At 50.0% G+C, this 19,184-nt stretch overlaps 7 protein-coding genes across 7 annotated transcripts; 1 reads left to right on the top strand and 6 right to left on the bottom strand.

The window, feature by feature from the left end:
- Positions 1 to 4,824: 4,824 nt before the first annotated feature.
- Positions 4,825 to 5,838, bottom strand: PFLUO_LOCUS2868 (uncharacterized protein; the record flags this gene model as incomplete). The annotated part of the gene is made up of 1 exon (XM_073780052.1): positions 4,825 to 5,838. One exon carries the CDS (start codon positions 5,836 to 5,838, stop codon positions 4,825 to 4,827), a length of 1,014 nt encoding a protein of 337 aa, XP_073636946.1.
- Positions 5,839 to 8,021: 2,183 nt separating this feature from the next.
- Positions 8,022 to 9,383, bottom strand: PFLUO_LOCUS2867 (uncharacterized protein; the record flags this gene model as incomplete). The annotated part of the gene is made up of 4 exons (XM_073780051.1): positions 8,022 to 8,178; positions 8,235 to 8,540; positions 8,591 to 9,077; positions 9,125 to 9,383. 4 exons carry the CDS (start codon positions 9,381 to 9,383, stop codon positions 8,022 to 8,024), a joined length of 1,209 nt encoding a protein of 402 aa, XP_073636945.1.
- A 967-nt stretch (positions 9,384 to 10,350) lies between these two features.
- PFLUO_LOCUS2866 (coenzyme A transporter) lies at positions 10,351 to 11,486 on the top strand (the record flags this gene model as incomplete). Its single annotated transcript, XM_073780050.1, has 2 exons — positions 10,351 to 10,500; positions 10,551 to 11,486. 2 exons carry the CDS (start codon positions 10,351 to 10,353, stop codon positions 11,484 to 11,486), a joined length of 1,086 nt encoding a protein of 361 aa, XP_073636944.1.
- Positions 11,487 to 11,817: 331 nt separating this feature from the next.
- Positions 11,818 to 13,087, bottom strand: PFLUO_LOCUS2865 (Monooxygenase AgnR1; the record flags this gene model as incomplete). The annotated part of the gene is made up of 2 exons (XM_073780049.1): positions 11,818 to 12,862; positions 12,930 to 13,087. The coding sequence occupies 2 exons, from the start codon at positions 13,085 to 13,087 to the stop codon at positions 11,818 to 11,820; spliced, it is 1,203 nt and encodes a 400-aa protein (XP_073636943.1).
- Positions 13,088 to 13,858: 771 nt separating this feature from the next.
- On the bottom strand, positions 13,859 to 14,716 carry PFLUO_LOCUS2864 (uncharacterized protein; the record flags this gene model as incomplete). Its single annotated transcript, XM_073780048.1, has 1 exon — positions 13,859 to 14,716. One exon carries the CDS (start codon positions 14,714 to 14,716, stop codon positions 13,859 to 13,861), a length of 858 nt encoding a protein of 285 aa, XP_073636942.1.
- Positions 14,717 to 15,565: 849 nt separating this feature from the next.
- Positions 15,566 to 16,018, bottom strand: PFLUO_LOCUS2863 (uncharacterized protein; the record flags this gene model as incomplete). The annotated part of the gene is made up of 1 exon (XM_073780047.1): positions 15,566 to 16,018. The coding sequence occupies one exon, from the start codon at positions 16,016 to 16,018 to the stop codon at positions 15,566 to 15,568; it is 453 nt and encodes a 150-aa protein (XP_073636941.1).
- Positions 16,019 to 16,794: 776 nt separating this feature from the next.
- Positions 16,795 to 18,440, bottom strand: PFLUO_LOCUS2862 (Nucleolar protein 12; the record flags this gene model as incomplete). The annotated part of the gene is made up of 2 exons (XM_073780046.1): positions 16,795 to 18,261; positions 18,318 to 18,440. The coding sequence occupies 2 exons, from the start codon at positions 18,438 to 18,440 to the stop codon at positions 16,795 to 16,797; spliced, it is 1,590 nt and encodes a 529-aa protein (XP_073636940.1).
- Between the last annotated feature and the right edge of the window lie 744 nt (positions 18,441 to 19,184).

Raw genomic sequence — 19,184 nt, 5'->3', positions numbered from 1 at the left:
AGTGGCAGAATTTCTGTTAGAAAAGGCGATCTGAGACCGGATGATAACAACTTAAGCGCCAAATCGAATTTTTAAATATCTCATGAACCAAGCCAGTTGAGAACGTGTACTCAACGGCATATTTCGTATTACGCCCTATGCTATTATTTGATGCCAAAATCGTAGCTATCCCCTCGTCCGTCCACACCAGTCCCTTTAGCGTGATTTCAATTAGTGTATTTTTCTAACTAAAAGTAGGCATTACTAAAATTTATGAGCTCTTATTAGTATGCTTCTAAAGCTTAAGGGGTCCTTTGTCTAGCTTAGTAGGATAGTAATATAGTACTTCTACTATCTACTATCTATTCGCTAGATGTCTTTATCTCTACTAAGCGGAGGCGGCTAGTAGTAACCTCTATAAATACTATAATATCTTATACGCCTTTTAGGATTAAAGCTAGGAAGAAATTAGAAATCCCTATTACTATTAATGACTATAACCATTATATAGGTAGCATTAATATTATTAATTAATATAGGTCTCCCTATAAAATCTATCGTAGAGCGATCGCAATTAGTTTCCCCTTCTTTGCTTCTTTCTTAACGCTATAATTATTAATGCTTTTGGAATTCAGTATATCTATAAGTAGTAGTAGGGAAGCGCTAGATTACCTAGTCAGCTAGGCTTTCGTAAGAAGCTCTATAAGGACCTCTTTGCCTTTGTAGAAGTAGAAGATATTAACCTAGTAAGGCTATGTTTAGGGCTAAATCACTAGCGAATTCAGCTAAATAGGCAATAAGCTTATTTATAGTATTAGTATAAGAGGAATAAGGGTGAAATAAAGGGTTTATAAGTAGCATAATCTAGATCTAGGTACGCCTAATGTAGTAATATAGCGCTATATTTGAAAGGTCGATATTAGGATGAATTTCATAGTTCGAATTAATTACTAATAATTATACTAATACGTCTGATTACTAGATTTTGAAGTAATTAACTAATAAAAGCGCGTCATTACTACACTAGCTGTATGACTCTAAAAAACCACGCTAATTGGACTAGTGCGGACGGACGAGGGGATACGCAAGAGCCCCAGCTAGGCACTAAGCCCGCACCAAATGCAGACGACAGCTTACATGGCTCGTGCGCACATACGCGGCATATGACTACTGATAGACACTCTTTTCAGACTTTCTTTCCCCCGCTTCTTTCCATACCAAGATGCATTTCCTTGCCGCCTGACCAGACCGAAATGATATCTTCCACTGATAAAGAATGGCTTGAGAAATGCCAACCTGAAGCTCTGCCTATTCCACCCTTTGATCGATATGTTTATATGTTTGAGGGATATGTCGTGAAAAAAAGGCTCAAGCCTGGTGAGCTTGGCTTTGATGGTTACCAGCCTGATACATCTACAATCTCACAGCGTGATGAAAATGAATTACGCACTATGGAAATTGTTCGTCAGTACACGAACATTCCAGTACCGAAGCTCATATACCAAGGGAACGGGTGAGTAGCCATCTAAATACGTTTGCAAATAATAACTAATAAGTGTAGGTTCAATGTTTTTGAGCGAATCCCAGGTATAACAATATTTGAAGGTCCTATGTGGGATAAAATTTCCCCTCGCCAACAAGAAGGGATCCGGCTCCAAGTACAGAATTATATTAAGGAGCTTGCTAATGTCCCTAATGATGCTAGAGGCGTACGATCCTTAAGCGGCTCAGGAGAAATTATTCATAGTCAGCTTCCTCACCGTGGACCTTTCGTGTCCACAAAGGATTTTCTCCGGTCATACGAACAAGACAATGTACCTCTCATCCATCAAATCAATCCTTTTAGCCTACCGGTATTGTCACATATGGATTGGGATCTCTCAAACATTGTACTGCATCCAAATCTGGATGCAGTTGCAGGGGTGATTGATTGGGAAAGAGCAGCTTTCTTTCCAGAGAGCGGGAGAAGTATTCATCGCATGTGCCATCAGTGGCGTGGATGGGAGGGCCTATTTGATGGTATTCAATTTCCAGTAGAAAGTTGACCTGGCTTATGTGAAGAGAAATGGAATTTGGAAAAAGGCCTAGTGGATGTATGGGATTTGCAATGTTGATAAGAAGTGTTCCCCATATTTTCATGAATCTTATCAATATTTCCTTATGCTTGCCATGAATTTTATCTTGCAATAATTTTGAACCCTTGCAAGTTGAATCCAATTGCAGCGCTACATAGTGTATCTATTCATCCAATATCAATCTCAAATAGTTGGGAGGAAGTCTCCTGATAAAACTAATTTTTCTTGCGGTCAGATTGTTCTTCTCGCCTGAAAAAACAAGGCAACAACAAGCAATGTTAACGTATTTCGTGAGCGAGCGGCCCTAAAGGATCAGTATTTGATTTGCATATCGCAGTCGTCCAACCGCTATCCTGTTTTTAAATGTATTTTCTAAAAAATATAACGCCAATCTATCAAAAAAGGCATCTACTAGAACAATGATTTGCTCTGTGCCCTTCATTACCACACTTTCCACACGTTGGTAGCTTCCATCTGGCCGGCCGAGGTGGAATAGAAGCTGGTATAGCCGGCCGCGCTGGGATCGTTATTGGAGCTTCAACGGCTTCAATAGCAGCCTGTGTGATCTCCTGGCTCTCCGGAACGATCATTCCACTTTCACCTGGTATTCTTCTAGTCGATCGTTTACGTTTTTGTTTCTGCTTCTCATTCATAGGAAGTAGACGGTGCGCTTCGCCTCGAGAAACATGTCGTGAGCTCCGGTTGCCGTTGAGTAAAGTCATAGACCCATTTTCCGCCGACTGTCTGAATTGGTGACTCGCCCCGCTTCGCAAGTAGGAGATCCGCCATTTCTCGTACGTGAGACGGCCTAGGCGCTGCTCCACGTCGATCTATGGGGAATATCCCATAGAAGCAACTCCTCCTCGAATTGTGTTAATTTAGAGCCATTCGCGCGGGTGTCACTGCGACTTGTGTAGCCTGCGGGGCCGCGGCGGAGGGTAGTGCGACGTACTTGAAAACGACGCGCTGCATCAGTAATAGAGGATATTTCCTGTTTTTTGATAGCTTCGATAGCTAATAAGACCCTGCCCTCCTGTTCAAGGGAGCTTCTGCTTGATTGTATGCGTTTTGGTGGCATAATGGGCGGTTGCAGATGATAGGTGCGCGTGGGTAACGCGATTCGCGTTAGGGGTGACCGACTTACGGAATACGTTAACACCCAATTAGAATTAATCAAGTGACTGAGGCCCCTGCTTCCCCTGGCTCTTGTTTTTTCCTCCTTGCTCGCCTCCCTCTTGAAACACAGAAAACTTGGTGTCCTTGCTCCTCAAAACATCGCTTGTCAACTCTCTCATAATATTCTCAGGATGGATATTCAACGCCAATTCCCTAGTGTGCACTGGATCTGGGGAGGAGGTATCTCCTTCGTTTACGAGGTCCACCCTCGCATTGTGGTTAAGGTTCCGAATTCTGGAGAATTTGAGAGGGAGCAATTCCATAAAGAGCTCGAGATATATCGAATATTCTCACAAAGTCGGCCTTGCCCGTCTATCGTGCAGTGTTTTCTCTTTTCAGACAATGGCATCTTCCTCGAGTACATGAGAGGTACGATCCCTATTAACAGCTAACAGGTTTGTCTTCTAATTACCCTAATAGACAAGTCGCTTTCTTCTAGAATACAAAAAAACCACATTCAGGACCAGCACACTCTGGTAGTTACAAAAGTAGAAAAGCTGGAACCTCTGCCCCTACGAAAGGAATGGATGAACGATCTCGCTCAAGCTGTTACTTTCCTAGAATCACTCAACCTCGCTCATGGTGACCTACGACCTGAAAATATCCTACTTGATCGCAACCGACTTAAACTATCCGACTTTGATTGCACGGCGGAAATCGGAACAAATTACGAAGCGTGCATGGCTCCATATGGCAGAATACTCAATAGCAACGAAACGGACTAAGGAGAATGTGGAACTTTCGGCTTCCTAGGCCCTCGGACAGAGCAGTTCGCCCTCGGTTCCTTATACTACTTTATAAACTACGGCTTTGAGGTTTATGGAGATCGATGTCTTACTGAGGATCCTTACGAGCATGGTCCCAAGGTCGTGGAATTACTACAGAACATAGAGTTTCCGGAATTGAATGGCAATCTGATGATTGATAATGTCATCGACAAGTGCTGGCATAATAAATATGTCACGATTTCAGAATTGGCTGCGCACACAAAAACGCTTTAGAGTGAAAGAACTGATGCGGCAGGAAGTAAGAGAGCAGGCAGCGGAGAGGAGGGAAGCGGAGAGGAGGGAAGCGGAGAGGAGGGAAGCGGAGAGGAGGGAAGCGGAGAGGAGGGAAGCGGAGAGGAGGGAAGCGGAGAGGAGGGAAGCGGAGAGGAGGGAAGCGGAGAGGAGGGAAGCAATGAAGTGAGAACCCCCATCGAAACAATCTCCATCATCCGATGGCGTATGGTTATGGGTCGCATAATTCATGGGTTATGGTGTGGTCTCGGAGACTGGTGGACGTTGGTATCACAGAGCACCAACAGCGAGGTAACAATCGCTGAGCGAGCCAATGGTGACAGCTGTGATGACTTGGACCAAAATCTCTTGGAAGAAGATTTTCTTTCAAAAAAAGGATTCTGTCAGGACCTGCAGAAACGTGGACTTCTCCATCTACTTTGCTCAGGCTCACCTGAGCAAATTGGATTCACTTTCGATTGGTATAGACACAGCCTCTGAGTTGGGTGATTGAAGAAGGCGTCATGGGAGTCTGTGAAACTGAGTATTTATAAAAGGGTTATGTCCAAAACATACTCCTAAAGGCCATACTACAATCAAGATGATGACCAGGAAGAACCTCTAGTGCCCCCGGAAATTATCCTATGCAAAAAGCCTCCGACTATAATCAAGAATCCTCTCTTGACAACACAAACAAGCCCGAATATCATCATAAGAACAAAAATGACAACCATCAACGAGCCATTGTGATCCGCCAAGTAGTTCAAAGCCTGCCCATCCGGCCCCTGCCACGACCTCCCAGCCGCGTGCCCTACCACCGCGCGGACGTATCCATCGTCCAGAAGCCCCAGGTAGTGATGCTGTCCGCTATATAGCCATGCGTACTCTTGAAACGCCGCCGTCACCATCGTCGGACCTGTGGACCAAAACACTTGTAGATACGGCAGAAGAATGTGTTGCGATGTCGCAGCTCGCCGCTTAGCCTTGTAGAGCGCCCACTTCAGGAACGAGGACCCGCGCTCGGCCATAATGAAGTGGTTGCTAAGACCGGAGGTCCCCGACGTAGGCGCAAAGATGGTCGGCAGCCCGAGGCGTTGGAGGCATTGAATCTTTGTGACGTCGCGCGGGAAAACGTCTAGGTCTGCGTAGAGACCACCTTCTGCGTGGAGGACGACTAGCCTAGCGATGTCGGCGCGTTGGATGTTGTGAGAGTACGCTTCGTATGTGGAGAGAAGCCAAGGGTACTTGGACTTAACGAGTTTGAGGACGTCGTCATCGGTCCAGAGCTTGACTGTGTAGTTGAACGGCCTAGTCTTGTCCTTCCACACTTTGTAGGACGCTTCCATTTCCTTAGAAAATGTTCGGACATCGGTGGTTTTCCATATTTGGTGAATGGTGTTCGGTATTTTCGATTCTGCAACTGACTCGGGATTCTTCAAGGGCTCGGTGTCATCGGGGATGCATCTTTCGATTATATCAAGTGACTCGGATATCGGACTGGTGAAGGCAGACTCAATTGCAAAGCTGGACTGATGGATAACGAAAGCAATGACGAGACAAAGAATAAGCACAGCAAACTTGCTCAGTCTGCTTCCGAACCAAATAACCATGATAGATTATTTCATAAGATGAGACACCGTAATTTTGAATAAGGCTCTCCGTTGTCACCATGCAAGAAGAGATAGGCCGCCAGCGGCAGCGCGAACAACATAAATATAGTCAGAAAGGTACATTATAAGTAATCTGGAGATACGGAATTTCTAGTAAATTTACCGGGTGATTACTTTGGGTTGTAGGGTAAGACATACTCTACGCCCGCTGAGATCAATGTCAGCTTAACTGGGCCATATTATGATACACGGAACGAAGATCGGATCTTTGGACCTTTTTTCTGGATACCAGAGGGGATCTGTGCAGGGCTGAATGAGAACCAACCACCGTGTAGAATGGGAAATCTACAAATATCATCATTTGTAATGCAACACATGTACAGGGTTAGATTGAAAAACTAAGGCAGACTAATCCCTGCTTGGGGCGTTCTATCGTCTTAGCTTTCTGATAACGGTGCTGCCTTGATGCCCATGTTGCCAGATTATTTCAAGGCGTCCGAGGGTGAAAACTTCCTGCAGTAGTCTTTCCATCTCTAAATAAAACCTGGCACTATAGCCTTGAGCTCTCGTTTCATTTTCATTTTCCGAACCGCTGTATCCACTTAGATAACCTAAAATCATTGACCAAGCAAGAACTTGACTAGAAACCAGAGTGAAGTTGGTACGTGTCAAAAGCCAATGCCCACTTCTTTTGATTTATATCAACTAGAGTAATTGAGACATCTGTTACAAGATACAAGCTGTATAGGGAAGAGTAGCCGTGCGCTTACTATGCAAGGATAACGATACGATAGTACTTTCTATTAATTAAGGGTCCGGGAATTACCCGAACCTATGGCTCCACAACCATGGTGGTAGGAGTCAATACCCTGCAAAGAATCCGTGCTGCCTAACAAGCAGTGGCTGCCTAGACATCAACACCATCATAGGTCTGGAAAGGAATTCTTCTACGATAATTCTTCCGATTGACAAAATGACTCCCGGAACCTCCTGCTTCGTTCATTCCGAAAATTTGGGTCCATGAGCCTCCAATGATGAAGTCCCGCTAGGAGTATGGATGGGGTCCCCACAGTAGATATTCGGTGAGACGTATTTCTTAATTAGGCCTAGATCAAATATTCTCCAGAGCCATGAATCTGACCAAAAAATCATAATATGTATGATATACTGTTACCAGTTTATTATTACACCCTAACGCTAGGCGACAGTAAATTGGGCGCTGGAAATAGCTACCTTGGACGTCATTTTCGGCGGCCATTATACCGAACCTCCCATCATCCAGAAGTCGTGAGTGATTAATTAGTTAGTTAGTGGCTGTGAACAGGCAGAAGACTAAGAATAATACGTTCGGACGCTCGGAATCTGTCGACCAGCCTGCCTCAGGCTCCATGCCGCTCTTCTCCATACAAAAATCGGCTTGAAACATTCTGCCGTCTCAAACATTGTGCCGTCTTGAAGATTCTGGAACCACAGTACTCAATTCAGCCGCAGTATCCAGTTCCTCAGCTACCTTCATAGCAATTGCACCATACTCGGACACCTTTGCTAAGTCCGCACTTTAGCCTGCCGGACCGGGTGGACCAGTCAGGTAACCCGCATCGATGCACGACGTGTACACTGCCTCGACAACCTCAGTCATGCGGCACACTATTGTCCACACACCCTATCGACCAACCTTGAGTGCTCTGCTGTCAGTGTCGATTGCTTAAACTTAATCGCAGGCGATTGCTCCAAGACTGGCAAAACAACGAGTTTCTTGATCTTGAGTAGACACGTGGGACCGTAAGGCTGCCAATAATCAGCAGCACTAACTGTAAAACCGTTAGGCGTCATCTTGCCAAGCTCCCCGCCCCGAGTGGTTTCAAGATACGGAGGCTTAAAAAATGGTGGTTTCACCTTTGCCTACTCCAAACCTTGATAATCCTTCTTGATTCCTTGAGGCTTGTTTATGCGCCGTACTTCCGGTAGAGTCTCTAGGCCAAAAAGTCACACACTAATTACAAACTAAAACAATTGGTGGTTCTTGGGAAGCAAGTTTACTGATCATTTCGGACTATCAAATTGGATCCAAAACTAAGGAATGCGTTGTCAATGGAGGATATTGTGGATACCATAGTTCGATGAATGACTGATTGCCCCGGGTGAAATTAAATAATCGCCAGAGAGTTGCCATTTCCGAAGACTTACGAACCTAAATTCTTTCGCAGAGCAGGCTCTAGAGGAAACGTCTGTTCATCCTCTGTAACATCTTTGTAGACTGTATCCCAGCGGTGTTGCAGCGGTTCAGGAGTCGCCCAAGCATTCTCAGGGTCCCGAAGCCAGAGTCGCAGAAGATGCCGTCTACTTTTTCGTTAGAGAAATTCGAACTAATGATCAAGATATAAAGAAGTACTGACTCTTTTCCAGGCTCATCCCTAAATCCGTTCCGTGCATGGAAAATACTGAGATTGTTGACATATTGCACATCGCCTTTCTGGAAGCCCAGCGAGGCCCGATGTTCCTCTGCCAGAAAGTGCAGAGCGTCCAATGCTTCTGCCTGCGCTTCGGTTATCGGAGGAATTTCGGTAGACCTAGGCTGGGAGAGGAATCCCGTAAAGTATCTCCGGGCATACTGAATGAGGACTCGCTCGGGAGTCGTTGCGGTGGCTGGTTGGTGATACAGGAGCGGACGAAGCGTGTACGGCTTCTCAGGGTTGTTAAACCTTGGACCGATTAGCTTAGAAGGTAGAATGTTGATTTAAAATGTTCATACCCGTCCACCGGCCAATCCTGCGACAAAGTGTGGATTAAGTCAGGTCGCTCCTTTGCAAGAATGTTGTACACATTCCAGCTGCTGGACAGATAGCTCTCGCCCGCTTCCGCGGCAGGACTCAAGCAGAGCAGGGAAACAATATCTCCTGCATCGGTGTGGAAGACCTGCTTGTCAGCGGTGTTGGAAGGCGCACCAATCTTCCCTTTGTCCACAGTGTTGGTAAGATCCTTGATATGGGACAGCATCGGAGAGGTTCCATTTTGTAGTCGTGTGTCCTGCTGACGGCCACGAATGCTTCCGATATGGGAGGAAACTCCGGTGTAGATTATGATATTGTCCTCTCGAGAATAGTCATCGATGCGGAGGCCACGGATAACAACGAATCCTCGACCGCTGTGGATTTCTCTGGAGAGATTCCTCAGGACCGGACGAAGATTCGGAAGAGGGAAAGTTGACTCGTTAACGTGTCCCAATGGCTTGTTCAGGGCTGGCTATACTGTTAGATCAAGTCCAACTTATGTCAAGAATTCGTACCTTTGAAACTTTTCAGGGCAGCATCGATCTCATCCAGTTGAGCATCACTCAGCTGATAAATCCAGTCACTCCGGTTCTCAACGTCTTTTCCCTCCCAAACGAGCGGCGAAACCAGTTTCTGAGGAAATCCTGCCGGCAAGCTAGTCGGCAGCGACTCTGTCTCCTTGCGAAGACGGGTACGTGCTTGATATTGCTCGAAGTTCGGATGATACTGGATCTCCGGCTGAACAGGCTTGGTGATGGTTTGAACGGCAGACATGATGAATGGTCTCTACTATTGGAAGTCCAAGAGGGGTTCAAAAAAACTCGGATCAAAACGCTGCCTATGAATGTTCGCCGTTGCGCAATACTGCTGACGTCCGCTACCAATATAGCCGATCGCGTGTTATCGCGTCATATTCCCCGCATCAACGCCTGATCAATCGGCGTGCAACTATTCGCCCACATTTGCGACATCAGTGTCACCCACGACGAGCTCGGCCGAGGTACATAGATCCGACAGAATAAGTCTCAACGAGGTGGAGTAATTGACATGGAATGGATTCCATAGCTGGAGCGGGAAATTTGTCTATATAGCTCGCGTGGAAGTTCATTTACCCCGACTCATCGCTGACGCAGATCAAAGGCTTATGTTCAGTCTAGAATACGTACCCGCACTTGCCGACATACAGCCGAGGTGGGCCAAAAGTTCGTGTTCCAGTGTAGTCTTGTATGCACAGTGCCGAGCTAAACGATGACAACATTCCACGCCATCGTGCGAACTCCAACGATGTGTTGAATGACATGCCAGAATCTAAAAGTTTTTCCGTGCTAGTTTTCAAAATAGTGCTATGAAAGAAAAAATCAAGCAAAAAATCTCGAAGATCTCGAAAGTGTAGCAAGAAGCATACAGTATAATATGCTTCTATCTATATCTTCCCGAGCCCAAATTGCTGATAAGCCAGAACACCCTCCTTGAAAGCATCGCTCAATCCCGAGGATGGCTCAAACATCGACAATGCCTTAAGCTCCGGTATCTAGATTAAAAAGCACGTATTCTACAAATTCTATCGAGCGATAATGTGAAAAGTACTGCAGATCTATATATTTTGCCGTCTTTGGTAGGCGGTCGGTGGGGCGTAAGCTGATGTCACCTTGTCAAGGATGCATCGGTGGACTCCGACGACAATCTACTTTCCCCATTTCCAGATGAGAGACGTCGCCGCAAACATAGGAGTCATCGGGCCATGGTCCCAGATAGTGTGAGCAGGCCACAATTGCCAGGCGTCGCAATAGCCGAGCAGCAACCAAAACAAAACAACTATGGAGCCAAACCGAAGCGGAGTCTCGACTATATCATCAAGAGCGGGCTGGCCGGCGGGCTGGCAGGATGCGCCGTGAGTCCAACATCTCCATGAAAATACATAAAATAACATTTAATTATCAGGCGAAATCCGTGGTCGCACCGCTCGACCGCGTCAAAATTCTCTTTCAAACATCAACCCCAGAATACACCCGCTACAGAGGCAGCTGGCACGGCTTCCTGTCCGCCATCTCGGTGATCAGACGCAATGAAGGCACGCGCGGTCTATTCAAGGGCCACTCCGCGACTCTGCTTCAAAAATTCCCGTACGCGGCGATCAACTTCCTTGGATACGAACAGATCCGCGCAACGCTCATCCCGTCCAAGGATAAAGAGACGCCATTCCGCAGACTTCTGTCCGGCAGCCTTGCGGGCGTGGTCTCGGTCTTGTTTACTTATCCGTTCGATCTCATCCGCGTGCGAATGGCAATTGAGATCAGCCATCAGCACCGGTCTTCGATGAGGGCTGTTTGCCGGCAGATCTACCACGAGCATTCACATCCTCATCCTCCCAGTGCCGCAGCCGCAACCGACCCACACGACTCACTGTTCAACAAACTCAGCCAACGAGTCAAACTAGCAAACTTCTACCGCGGCTTCAGCCCCACGCTGCTCGGTATGATCCCGTACGCGGGCATGTCCTTCTTCACCCACGACCAAGTCGGCGACTGGCTGCGCAGTCCAGCATTGGCACCGTACACCACGATCCCAAACTCGGTCACGAAACCCGGGTCCAGGCACGCAGGCCGCCCGCAGCTGATTGCCCCGGCAGAGTTATCCGCCGGCGCACTCGCCGGCGTGGTTGCGCAGACGACCTCGTATCCCTTCGAGGTCCTGCGGCGGCGGATGCAGGTGGGTGGTCATCGGCTGGGGGTTGGCGGGACGTGCCGCAAGATGTGGGCGGAGAATGGGTTCCGGGGGTTTTGGGTCGGATTGACCATTGGGTATGTTAAGGTGGTGCCGCTTGTTGCCACGAGTTTCTTGGTTTATGAGAGGCTGAAGTGGGCGTTTGGGATTTAATTGCACATATGCTACTTACTATACATTGATTCCTTGATTGGGTTGACTGTTTACTTTACCGTAACCTCCATTCCAAGAGCCTTTTTTTACTCTCTTGCGCCCGCCATGGCCACAGGCCGCTCATGGGAAGTACAAAAGCCTGATAAGGATTACCAGGGTGATACTGTAGGCTCGTACGAAAGAAAGCAAGACGAAGAATAGGTAGGGCAGGGTATATGATATAAAGCTACCTTGGGACATAAGCCCGCCAAGTATAAAGTGTATAAAAGCAAAGCACAGCCCAGTATCCAGTAACGCCAGGCCAGAAGAAGCCTTTTGAATCAATAACCAATCATGCCGCGGTCCACGTAGGAACAACCCGCTTCAAGTACTTCATAAACTTAAAGAACCCAACCGCATACTCGACATTCCCAAGGGGATCAACCACACGCTCGGGGAAAGCGATACCGGCTCCATATAACCCCGGCACGACGTCGCCCGAACCGGGCTGGTGAAACCGGCCAGACTCATGGTCGTACTCCAGCTTAATAGGCACCTGCTCGTTAAGAGACAGTTTCGGCAATGGATCGCGAGTGAATCCCACCGCGTGCACGATATGCGAACAAGCAGGCAGATTCTGCTCATACTGCGCGTGCTCCCTGTCCGGGCCGCCGCCGCAGTCGATCTTGCGGATAACCGTGCCAGCCTCCGAGGTAGCCAGCTTATCGTCTTCCAGCTGGGAGCGCGCAAAGTCCGCGGCTAGACCCTTGAGGCCTGTGTTGTCGCGCAGGATCCAGCCGTCCTTGTACTCTGCGTACCGCAGGGGATGGCGCGTGAACCATCGTACGCGCAGATGCGGGTGCGAGGACTGGGCTAGGCTGAGTAGGTTCAGGAGGGCGAGAATGGCGCTGTGGCTGGCGCCGATGACGGCGACGGTGGAGGGGGAGTCGGTGGGGAGGATGGTGCGCAGCTCAGACGGTTTGAGGACTGTGTCGAGATCGAGATAGTCGATGTCTAGCCCTGGCACCGGGACTGGGAGGTGGGTCGGGTGGCTGCCTGTGCAGAGGACGAGGCGGGAGGTGTTGATCTCCAGTTCGTCGGAAGAGCCGTGCTGCTTGACACGGACTGTCCACTGCGACGCAGAAGAGGCAGATGAGGGTGATTTGGACAGGTTGGCAGCCGTCACGAATCCGCGACACGCTTGGACTTGCTCCATCTTGACTAGGCCGTCTGTCAGGGAGCGCACCATGTCCGCGGCATGATGCAGATGGCAGGGCTTCTCCTGGTCGAGCTTGGCGAGGGTGGAGAACGGGTTTGGTTTGGGGGTGTTGTCGACGACTGTCTGGAAGGGCTTGGTGGCCGTGGCAAAGGCCGAGAACAGGGCGACCCTGGTGTTGCTGGAGGAGGGCCAGTCAGAAATGACAGTGCAAAGGTGATCATCGATCCCTTTGGAAGGCAACTCACGATGGGACCTCGCGGTATTTGCGGTTCACGCGGCCGGCCTCGAAGGTGGGATCGATCCAGGCGATGGTGCCGAGTTGGCGCTCGAGCAGGTTGCCCACGGCGGCCACACCGGCGGGACCGGCGCCCACGACCACAGCGGCGCAGGTGCGAGATGTCATTTTTGGGGGTTGTGTGTTAGTATCGGGTTGTTGGGGGTGTGGAAAATGGGAGAAAACGTGGAAATGAGAGAAATAGAGAGAAAGCCATTCATTGGGGTTTTAGTTAAGTAATAAATAAAGAGAGGGGGGAACACGAGAACCAGGGGAATGTGTTACTGCGTCACTGAAACGAGGACCCGCGGCATCATTGGCGGTGCAGATAACGCAACCGAGAGCCAGTCGCAGCGGGGAGTCGGTTGGTTAGCCTGGGGGCAGATCCTCTTTCTCGCCCGATCAATCAGTAATAGTCGCGGTGCAGTCCACCCCCATCGTCCCGTTCAGGCAAACCGTCGCAACCCGGCCGAGAGAGACGAGAGGGGGATGGGCATGCCCTGCCCCACCGCCGGGTCCTGGCGCTTTCCATCGGCTTGTCGGCTGCGTCGGGTGTGTCTGGGGGTGGTGTAGGGGTAGGTGTTGCGCTGCCCTCACCCATCACGGTCGTGGAATCACGGGGGGATGTTCTGGAGGGTTCACATTGTCGATTTAGTCGAACTGGGCACTGGAATGGGAGAAAACAAAAGTTGCTGGTGGTCGAGGGAGTTGTACTTCTTATATGGGGCATAGCTAGCGTCCCTCTGAGGCCTTGGCACAATTGCGTGCTTCACTTTGGCGGTGATTCGCTGGGCGATTCGCTGGGTGCCTGAGGCAGCCTTCAAGTATACAAGTATTCTCTCGTTTTGCACTGGAGTGTTGATCATTTCATCTCGCGATGCTCCATTCTTTCTCTCTTAACTATATTGCCCAGTAGATTTGCACCCGTGCCCGTGCCACCCGATTCAACCACCAGGGAAACCTCGCCCGTGCCCACACCGCAATGGAATCACCCACCTCCAACTCTCGCACCCCCCGTCCATCCAGCGTCAGACTCCCCCGGCCCTGCATCCGTTCCACCTCCTCCGCCTCAGGCGAGTCCGGCGACACATTATCTAGATAATGCCAAACGATATGATGCTCCTGCAGCTTCGACACATGAGCCTTATTCGACTGCAACTTATCACCTCGTGGCAAGAGCTTCGGATTCTCAGGCCCAAAATGCCTCGCTACCTGCCCGCCCTCATTCTCCAGGACCTCTTGCTCCTTGTCGTCTTTATACATATTTTTCAGATGCGCGGCGCGGATCACCTCTGTGTCGAACCAGGTCCAGGACCCCTCGTACATATTCTCGCGTGGGCGGTTGCCGCTGCCGCCTTGGTCGTGCGATGAAATGTGGAAGATGATTTTTCGGCAGGGGTACTTGCCCCGGTGAGGTAAGGGGGTTGGTACGGAGCTGGACGCTAGACTTGCGCGGTCGTAGCAGAGGGGGACGGTTTTCAGGATTACTTGGTCGCGGTCTTTGTGGACGATGCGCTCGCCTTGTGACATCTCCACTTCTGCGCTGGCCCAGTACTCCGCCGAGTCGAGGATTATATCGACTAGTTCCTCCGGGAGTGGGCGGCTGATCTTGTTTCGTAGGATATAGCGGACTTTGAGTACGTCCCACACGGTGGCATCGGCTTTTGGAGCGGGAGTATCGCTGGAGTCGGCCGGGGTGGTGGGTTCTGCTACTAAGATTTGTTGGAGCTGGTTCCAAAAGCGGCGGAAGGGCAGCATGGTGATGGTGATGATGGTGGTGGTAGTAGTGAGGGGTGGTGGTTGTGGAGGGGAAGAGTCAGCAAATCTGGGACAGGCAGCGACAATAGGCGGTGTTTGTAGTCGGACACGTTGTTTGGGGGAAATGCCCAGTCATGATCTATCGTGGTATAGAGAAGGCGAGGATGAGAGGGAGGATAGCGAGAGGAGCGAGGAACTGATTGACATGACGTCAATCCCTAGATAGACACTGTGTACCATACAGTTAGGGGTCAAAAGTATTGACACACTCCCGATTGACATAACTCACCAACACATTTCAAAAACATATATCTCTTCTACCATTAATAGTATACCAACAAAAATGATTATCGTAATGAAATAATTGTCGAATTTTAATATTGCGTATAGTAACCCTGCGCAGCTCCTACAGCTGCAATTCTGCGAGGCATAGATCGTATAAGACGGTCTATAGAGTCCTGATCTATATGGTCCCATGAATCCACTAGCGCATTCCGATAATCCTCCCAATCAATTTGACGACGTCTACCATTAGCTAGTCTTGGGTATCACTCAAATAATTGGCGCTTTAGTAGTGCCCATACGACCTCAATTGGGTTCAAACCAGGCGAATGTGGAGACCATTCAATAACGTGAATACCATGAGTTTCAAACCACTCTTTCAGAGCCTAAACTAGGACTGAGGCCATCGCCTACAGTCTAGAAGGCTTAGGAGCTCCTTGGTGAAAGGATAATTTCAAGTGATCCTATGGTAAATCCATGCATTAAACTGGTTTTGGAAGAGACAGGCTGATGCCAGGGCACCTGCAAGCTTTCACAAACCGTCCCTGTCGTTCGGGCTGAGGGCGATTAAGCCATCACGTCAGGGTCCCCCGTCGTCCAGGTGACCTTCATCCTCCAGCTTTTAATCTTCCACAGCCCTTCCGTGTCGTCCTTGACCACATCAATGAAGTACAATGATCCTCCCATAAAATAGGTCGCTCCCGGAACCTTACCGGTGTTAGGACGATAGTGCTGCGAAAGGACCGAAGCTGTCATGGTCGCGCTCGATGCACCTTCGACAAAGTTGATTCGCAAATTGTTGACGAAGTGGGTGGTGTCCAACTTGGAGATCTTGTCGTAGAGTTGGCTCTGGAATGCGTCGAGGCCTTCCGTAGTATGTCCGTCCATGTCGAAGAGCACATCCGGCGTGAGGGAACTGTTGAGAAGAGCCAGGTCGGCTGTATCAAGGGCGAGCACGGCACGATAGAGGGCGTCGGCAATGGCCTCCCGAGGGGATAGGGAAGGAAGAGCGGCTTGCATTTTGTTATCCTTCAACCCTCTTATCTCGAATGCTTTTCACAAGCGGGGACTCTAAACTTGTCAATAGGGCCCTGGAGATACCATACAACACGTCCACGGGTCAGTTAAGTACTTATGGAAGGTTAGATGGTTAGATATTCCGGACTTTAGTTGTTAGGCACTTTTAACTCCGAATACTCGTCGGAGTTATCTACGATACAGTAAAGTTCCGAAAACAGATCCGCCCCCTTGTTGTCGATAATTTCTGTCGGGATGCCAGCATGGTGGATCGATGGATAAAAGTTTTATACAGCACTAAAATGCTTTTGATTTTTTGATATGCTTGGCATTGTGCTCTCATTTCGCTTACTATGCGTTCTGTTATATAAAAAGGAATAGCTAGATTGTAATCAGAATGCCAGACTTCTTCCATCTTTCGATTTTCGACCACATCTGGGAATTGCTAGTGTAATTCGTGGTGAATCACATACACGCCTAGATTCGACACATTTTTATGATGGACGACGGGGGCCATCTAAACGAGGAGGATTGCACGTGATGGGATTGAAGTTGCTACTGAGGCCGCTCACCCCTAGGCTCAGTTCTACACAGTGGGCAAAAGGCGGCAAGGGCCGAGCACTAATACGGAAAGAGAACGCAAAGAAGTGGTAGAGGAAATCAAGTGTGTAGGGAGGCACGATCAACTACCAACATCTGGAGATATGCAACTTCAATAACCACAACGCAATCATGCCCTTGTGGATCGATAAACGCCATACTAAATACACAATCAACGGCTACTGCCCCCCAGAAGCTCGATACGCCGCCGCCCGCCTACTGCTGCGAGTCTTCGGCTTCCCCTTGGACCCGCGGCTCTTCGTCTTGACCTTCACACGGGCCGAGCCCTCCGTCGCACGATGACCCTCAAACACAAAGCCATTCGCCGCAATGGAGCTCTTCCCATCCGTCTTGATCTGATGCGCGGCCGACCGCCCCAGCAACTTGCCCGCCCGACCCTGCATCGTCTTCTGCGCCTTGCCCATCTTCCTCTCGCCGCCGTCATTATTGTTGCCATCCCGCTTCTTCGCCATTTTTCTGGCGCGCGTCACCCGCAATTTGCGCGGCAGCATCGGCGGGAATTTCTTCTCGTTCAGCAGTAGCGCTTGCTCCACCCCGTTTCCATCGTAGAACTGCACGTAGGCGAATCCCTTGCCCACGCGCGTCGACCGGTCGCGGATCACGCGCACAAACTCGACGGCGCCCTTCCCGGTCTTCTTCTTGTCTTTCCCACCCGTGTGCCCGTTGAAGGTCCGCCACAGGCCCTCCTCGACATCGGCAGCAGCCCGGGTCTTCCTCTTCTTGCCGGGCTCGGCATCCTCAACTTCCTTGTCCACAAAGTCCAGATTACCGACAAAGACACACCGCTTGTTGTCGATTTCCGCGGGGTGCGCGATACTATCGACGCGGAGATGGCGGTCCAGAACGACGGTCCCGTTCAATGCAGCGGGGGCCTTGCGCGCGGCCTGGGTGGTAGTGTAGACGGCGTAGGCGTTCGTGCTGGGGGTGGTCTCGTCGAGAATTTCCATCTTGGCGTACGACGCGCGCTTGGGCAGGCCGCCGCCGCTGGAGAAGGGGACGGAGCGGAATCGGATCGACTCGACTTTGTGCGGGCCGCTAGATTCCGGTAGAGATGCACAGAAGGATGCCAGGTGCCGCAGCAGGGTCTTCTTGCCCGACTTGGATTTGATCGCTTCCGTCGAGACATTGCCTAGGAATACCGTGCGGTTGGACTTTTCCACTTCGCTGGTGCTCTTCGCCACGCTTTCGTGCACCGGGGCGGGGGACAGGTCTTCGTCGTCCTCGCCGGTCCCTGATGCTGCTTCTTCGTCGGACTGTTCGCTCCCTTCGACATCCTCGCCAGCCTTCTCGCCATCGTCTTGGTCAACTTTCTTCAGCCGCTTAGCCTGCTCCTCCTTCCTCTTATCATCGGCTTTCTGCTCCTCCTTGGCGATGCGACGCATATATGATTCCTCCAGGTCCTCCTCAGCGCCAGCCCTCTTTCGTTTCCGGCCCTGTGGCTCTGCGGATTGTTCCTCGTCCGCACTTCCAGATTCGCTGGCGTCGGAGGCATCCTCCATCACTTCGTCGTCAGAGTCAGCCGATTGCTGCTGCTCCTCGTCCTGGTCTAGATCTGCATCCTCGCGCTGCTTGGCTTTGAAAACCGTGAATGATTCGGGGATGACGGGTGCCTTCACAGGTCCAGCCTGAAAAAGGTTAGCTATCAGAATGTCAATTCAATCAGACAGATAAGTGGACGCACACTCTTCTCGAACAACGAGGACAGCGTTGGGTCCAGAGCTGCGCTGGCCCCGAGGAAGGGCAGAGTGCTAGACGCATCGGTCTTGGAGGACTGCGACTTGGACTTGGACTTGGACTTGCCCATTGTGTCAATTGGGGTCGGTTGGGCGGTGGAGGGAGTTAGGTTGTGGTCGTACAACTAATTGCGTTCCCCGTTGCACTTTTTTTTCTTGTCTTTTGCTTATCGGGCTTGGCGCGGGTGCTATCGGTCATGTGATCAGACCTGCTGTTCTTCGGGGTGAGTGTATTAGAGAGTACTGTAGGTGGTAATGAATAGGATACGGAAAACTACATGTGAAAAGTCCAATGTAGCTGTTGATCAAGTAAGTTGCTGTTAGTCTTGGCTGGATGGTCGGATGCGGTAAAGACGGTCAGCCGGGGGTTTGGTCTCCCGCAAAAGTAAACACGACGGCCGGTGCGTAGTAGTAGCTGGGCAAAGAGCTTTCACAGCAACAATAATGCAACTAAACCAATAATCGCCCCGTCAATCTCTTCATCTAAACCAAAACCAAGGATTTTTAACACAATCACATGACCCAGCACGGGACTGGCGGTTCTGGTTAAGGCGGTGACTGATCTCGCGGCAGAACCCCGTCACCGGTGCATCCAGCACCCCATCATAGCGCTTCGTGATCTTCTCCTCCCTCTCCTGCGTCCTCTCGCGCGCGTCCTTCCCATTCCCCTCTGTCCGTGTCTTCATTACACTGTCTCGCTCCTCTGCATATCTCATGCCTGTTCGTGCCGTGCCGCGTCCTCCTCTCGTCTCGCCCGCTTCCTAGCCTCCCCTCGCCCTCCAGTCAGTCGGTCTGCGCAGGATCGGTGGTCACTC

Source organism: Penicillium psychrofluorescens (genome assembly GCF_964197705.1).
Source record: "Penicillium psychrofluorescens genome assembly, chromosome: 2".
Taxonomy (NCBI): domain Eukaryota; kingdom Fungi; phylum Ascomycota; class Eurotiomycetes; order Eurotiales; family Aspergillaceae; genus Penicillium; species Penicillium psychrofluorescens.
Note: the sequence above shows the minus strand (reverse complement) of the source record. Positions and strands in the feature narration are given on the sequence as shown.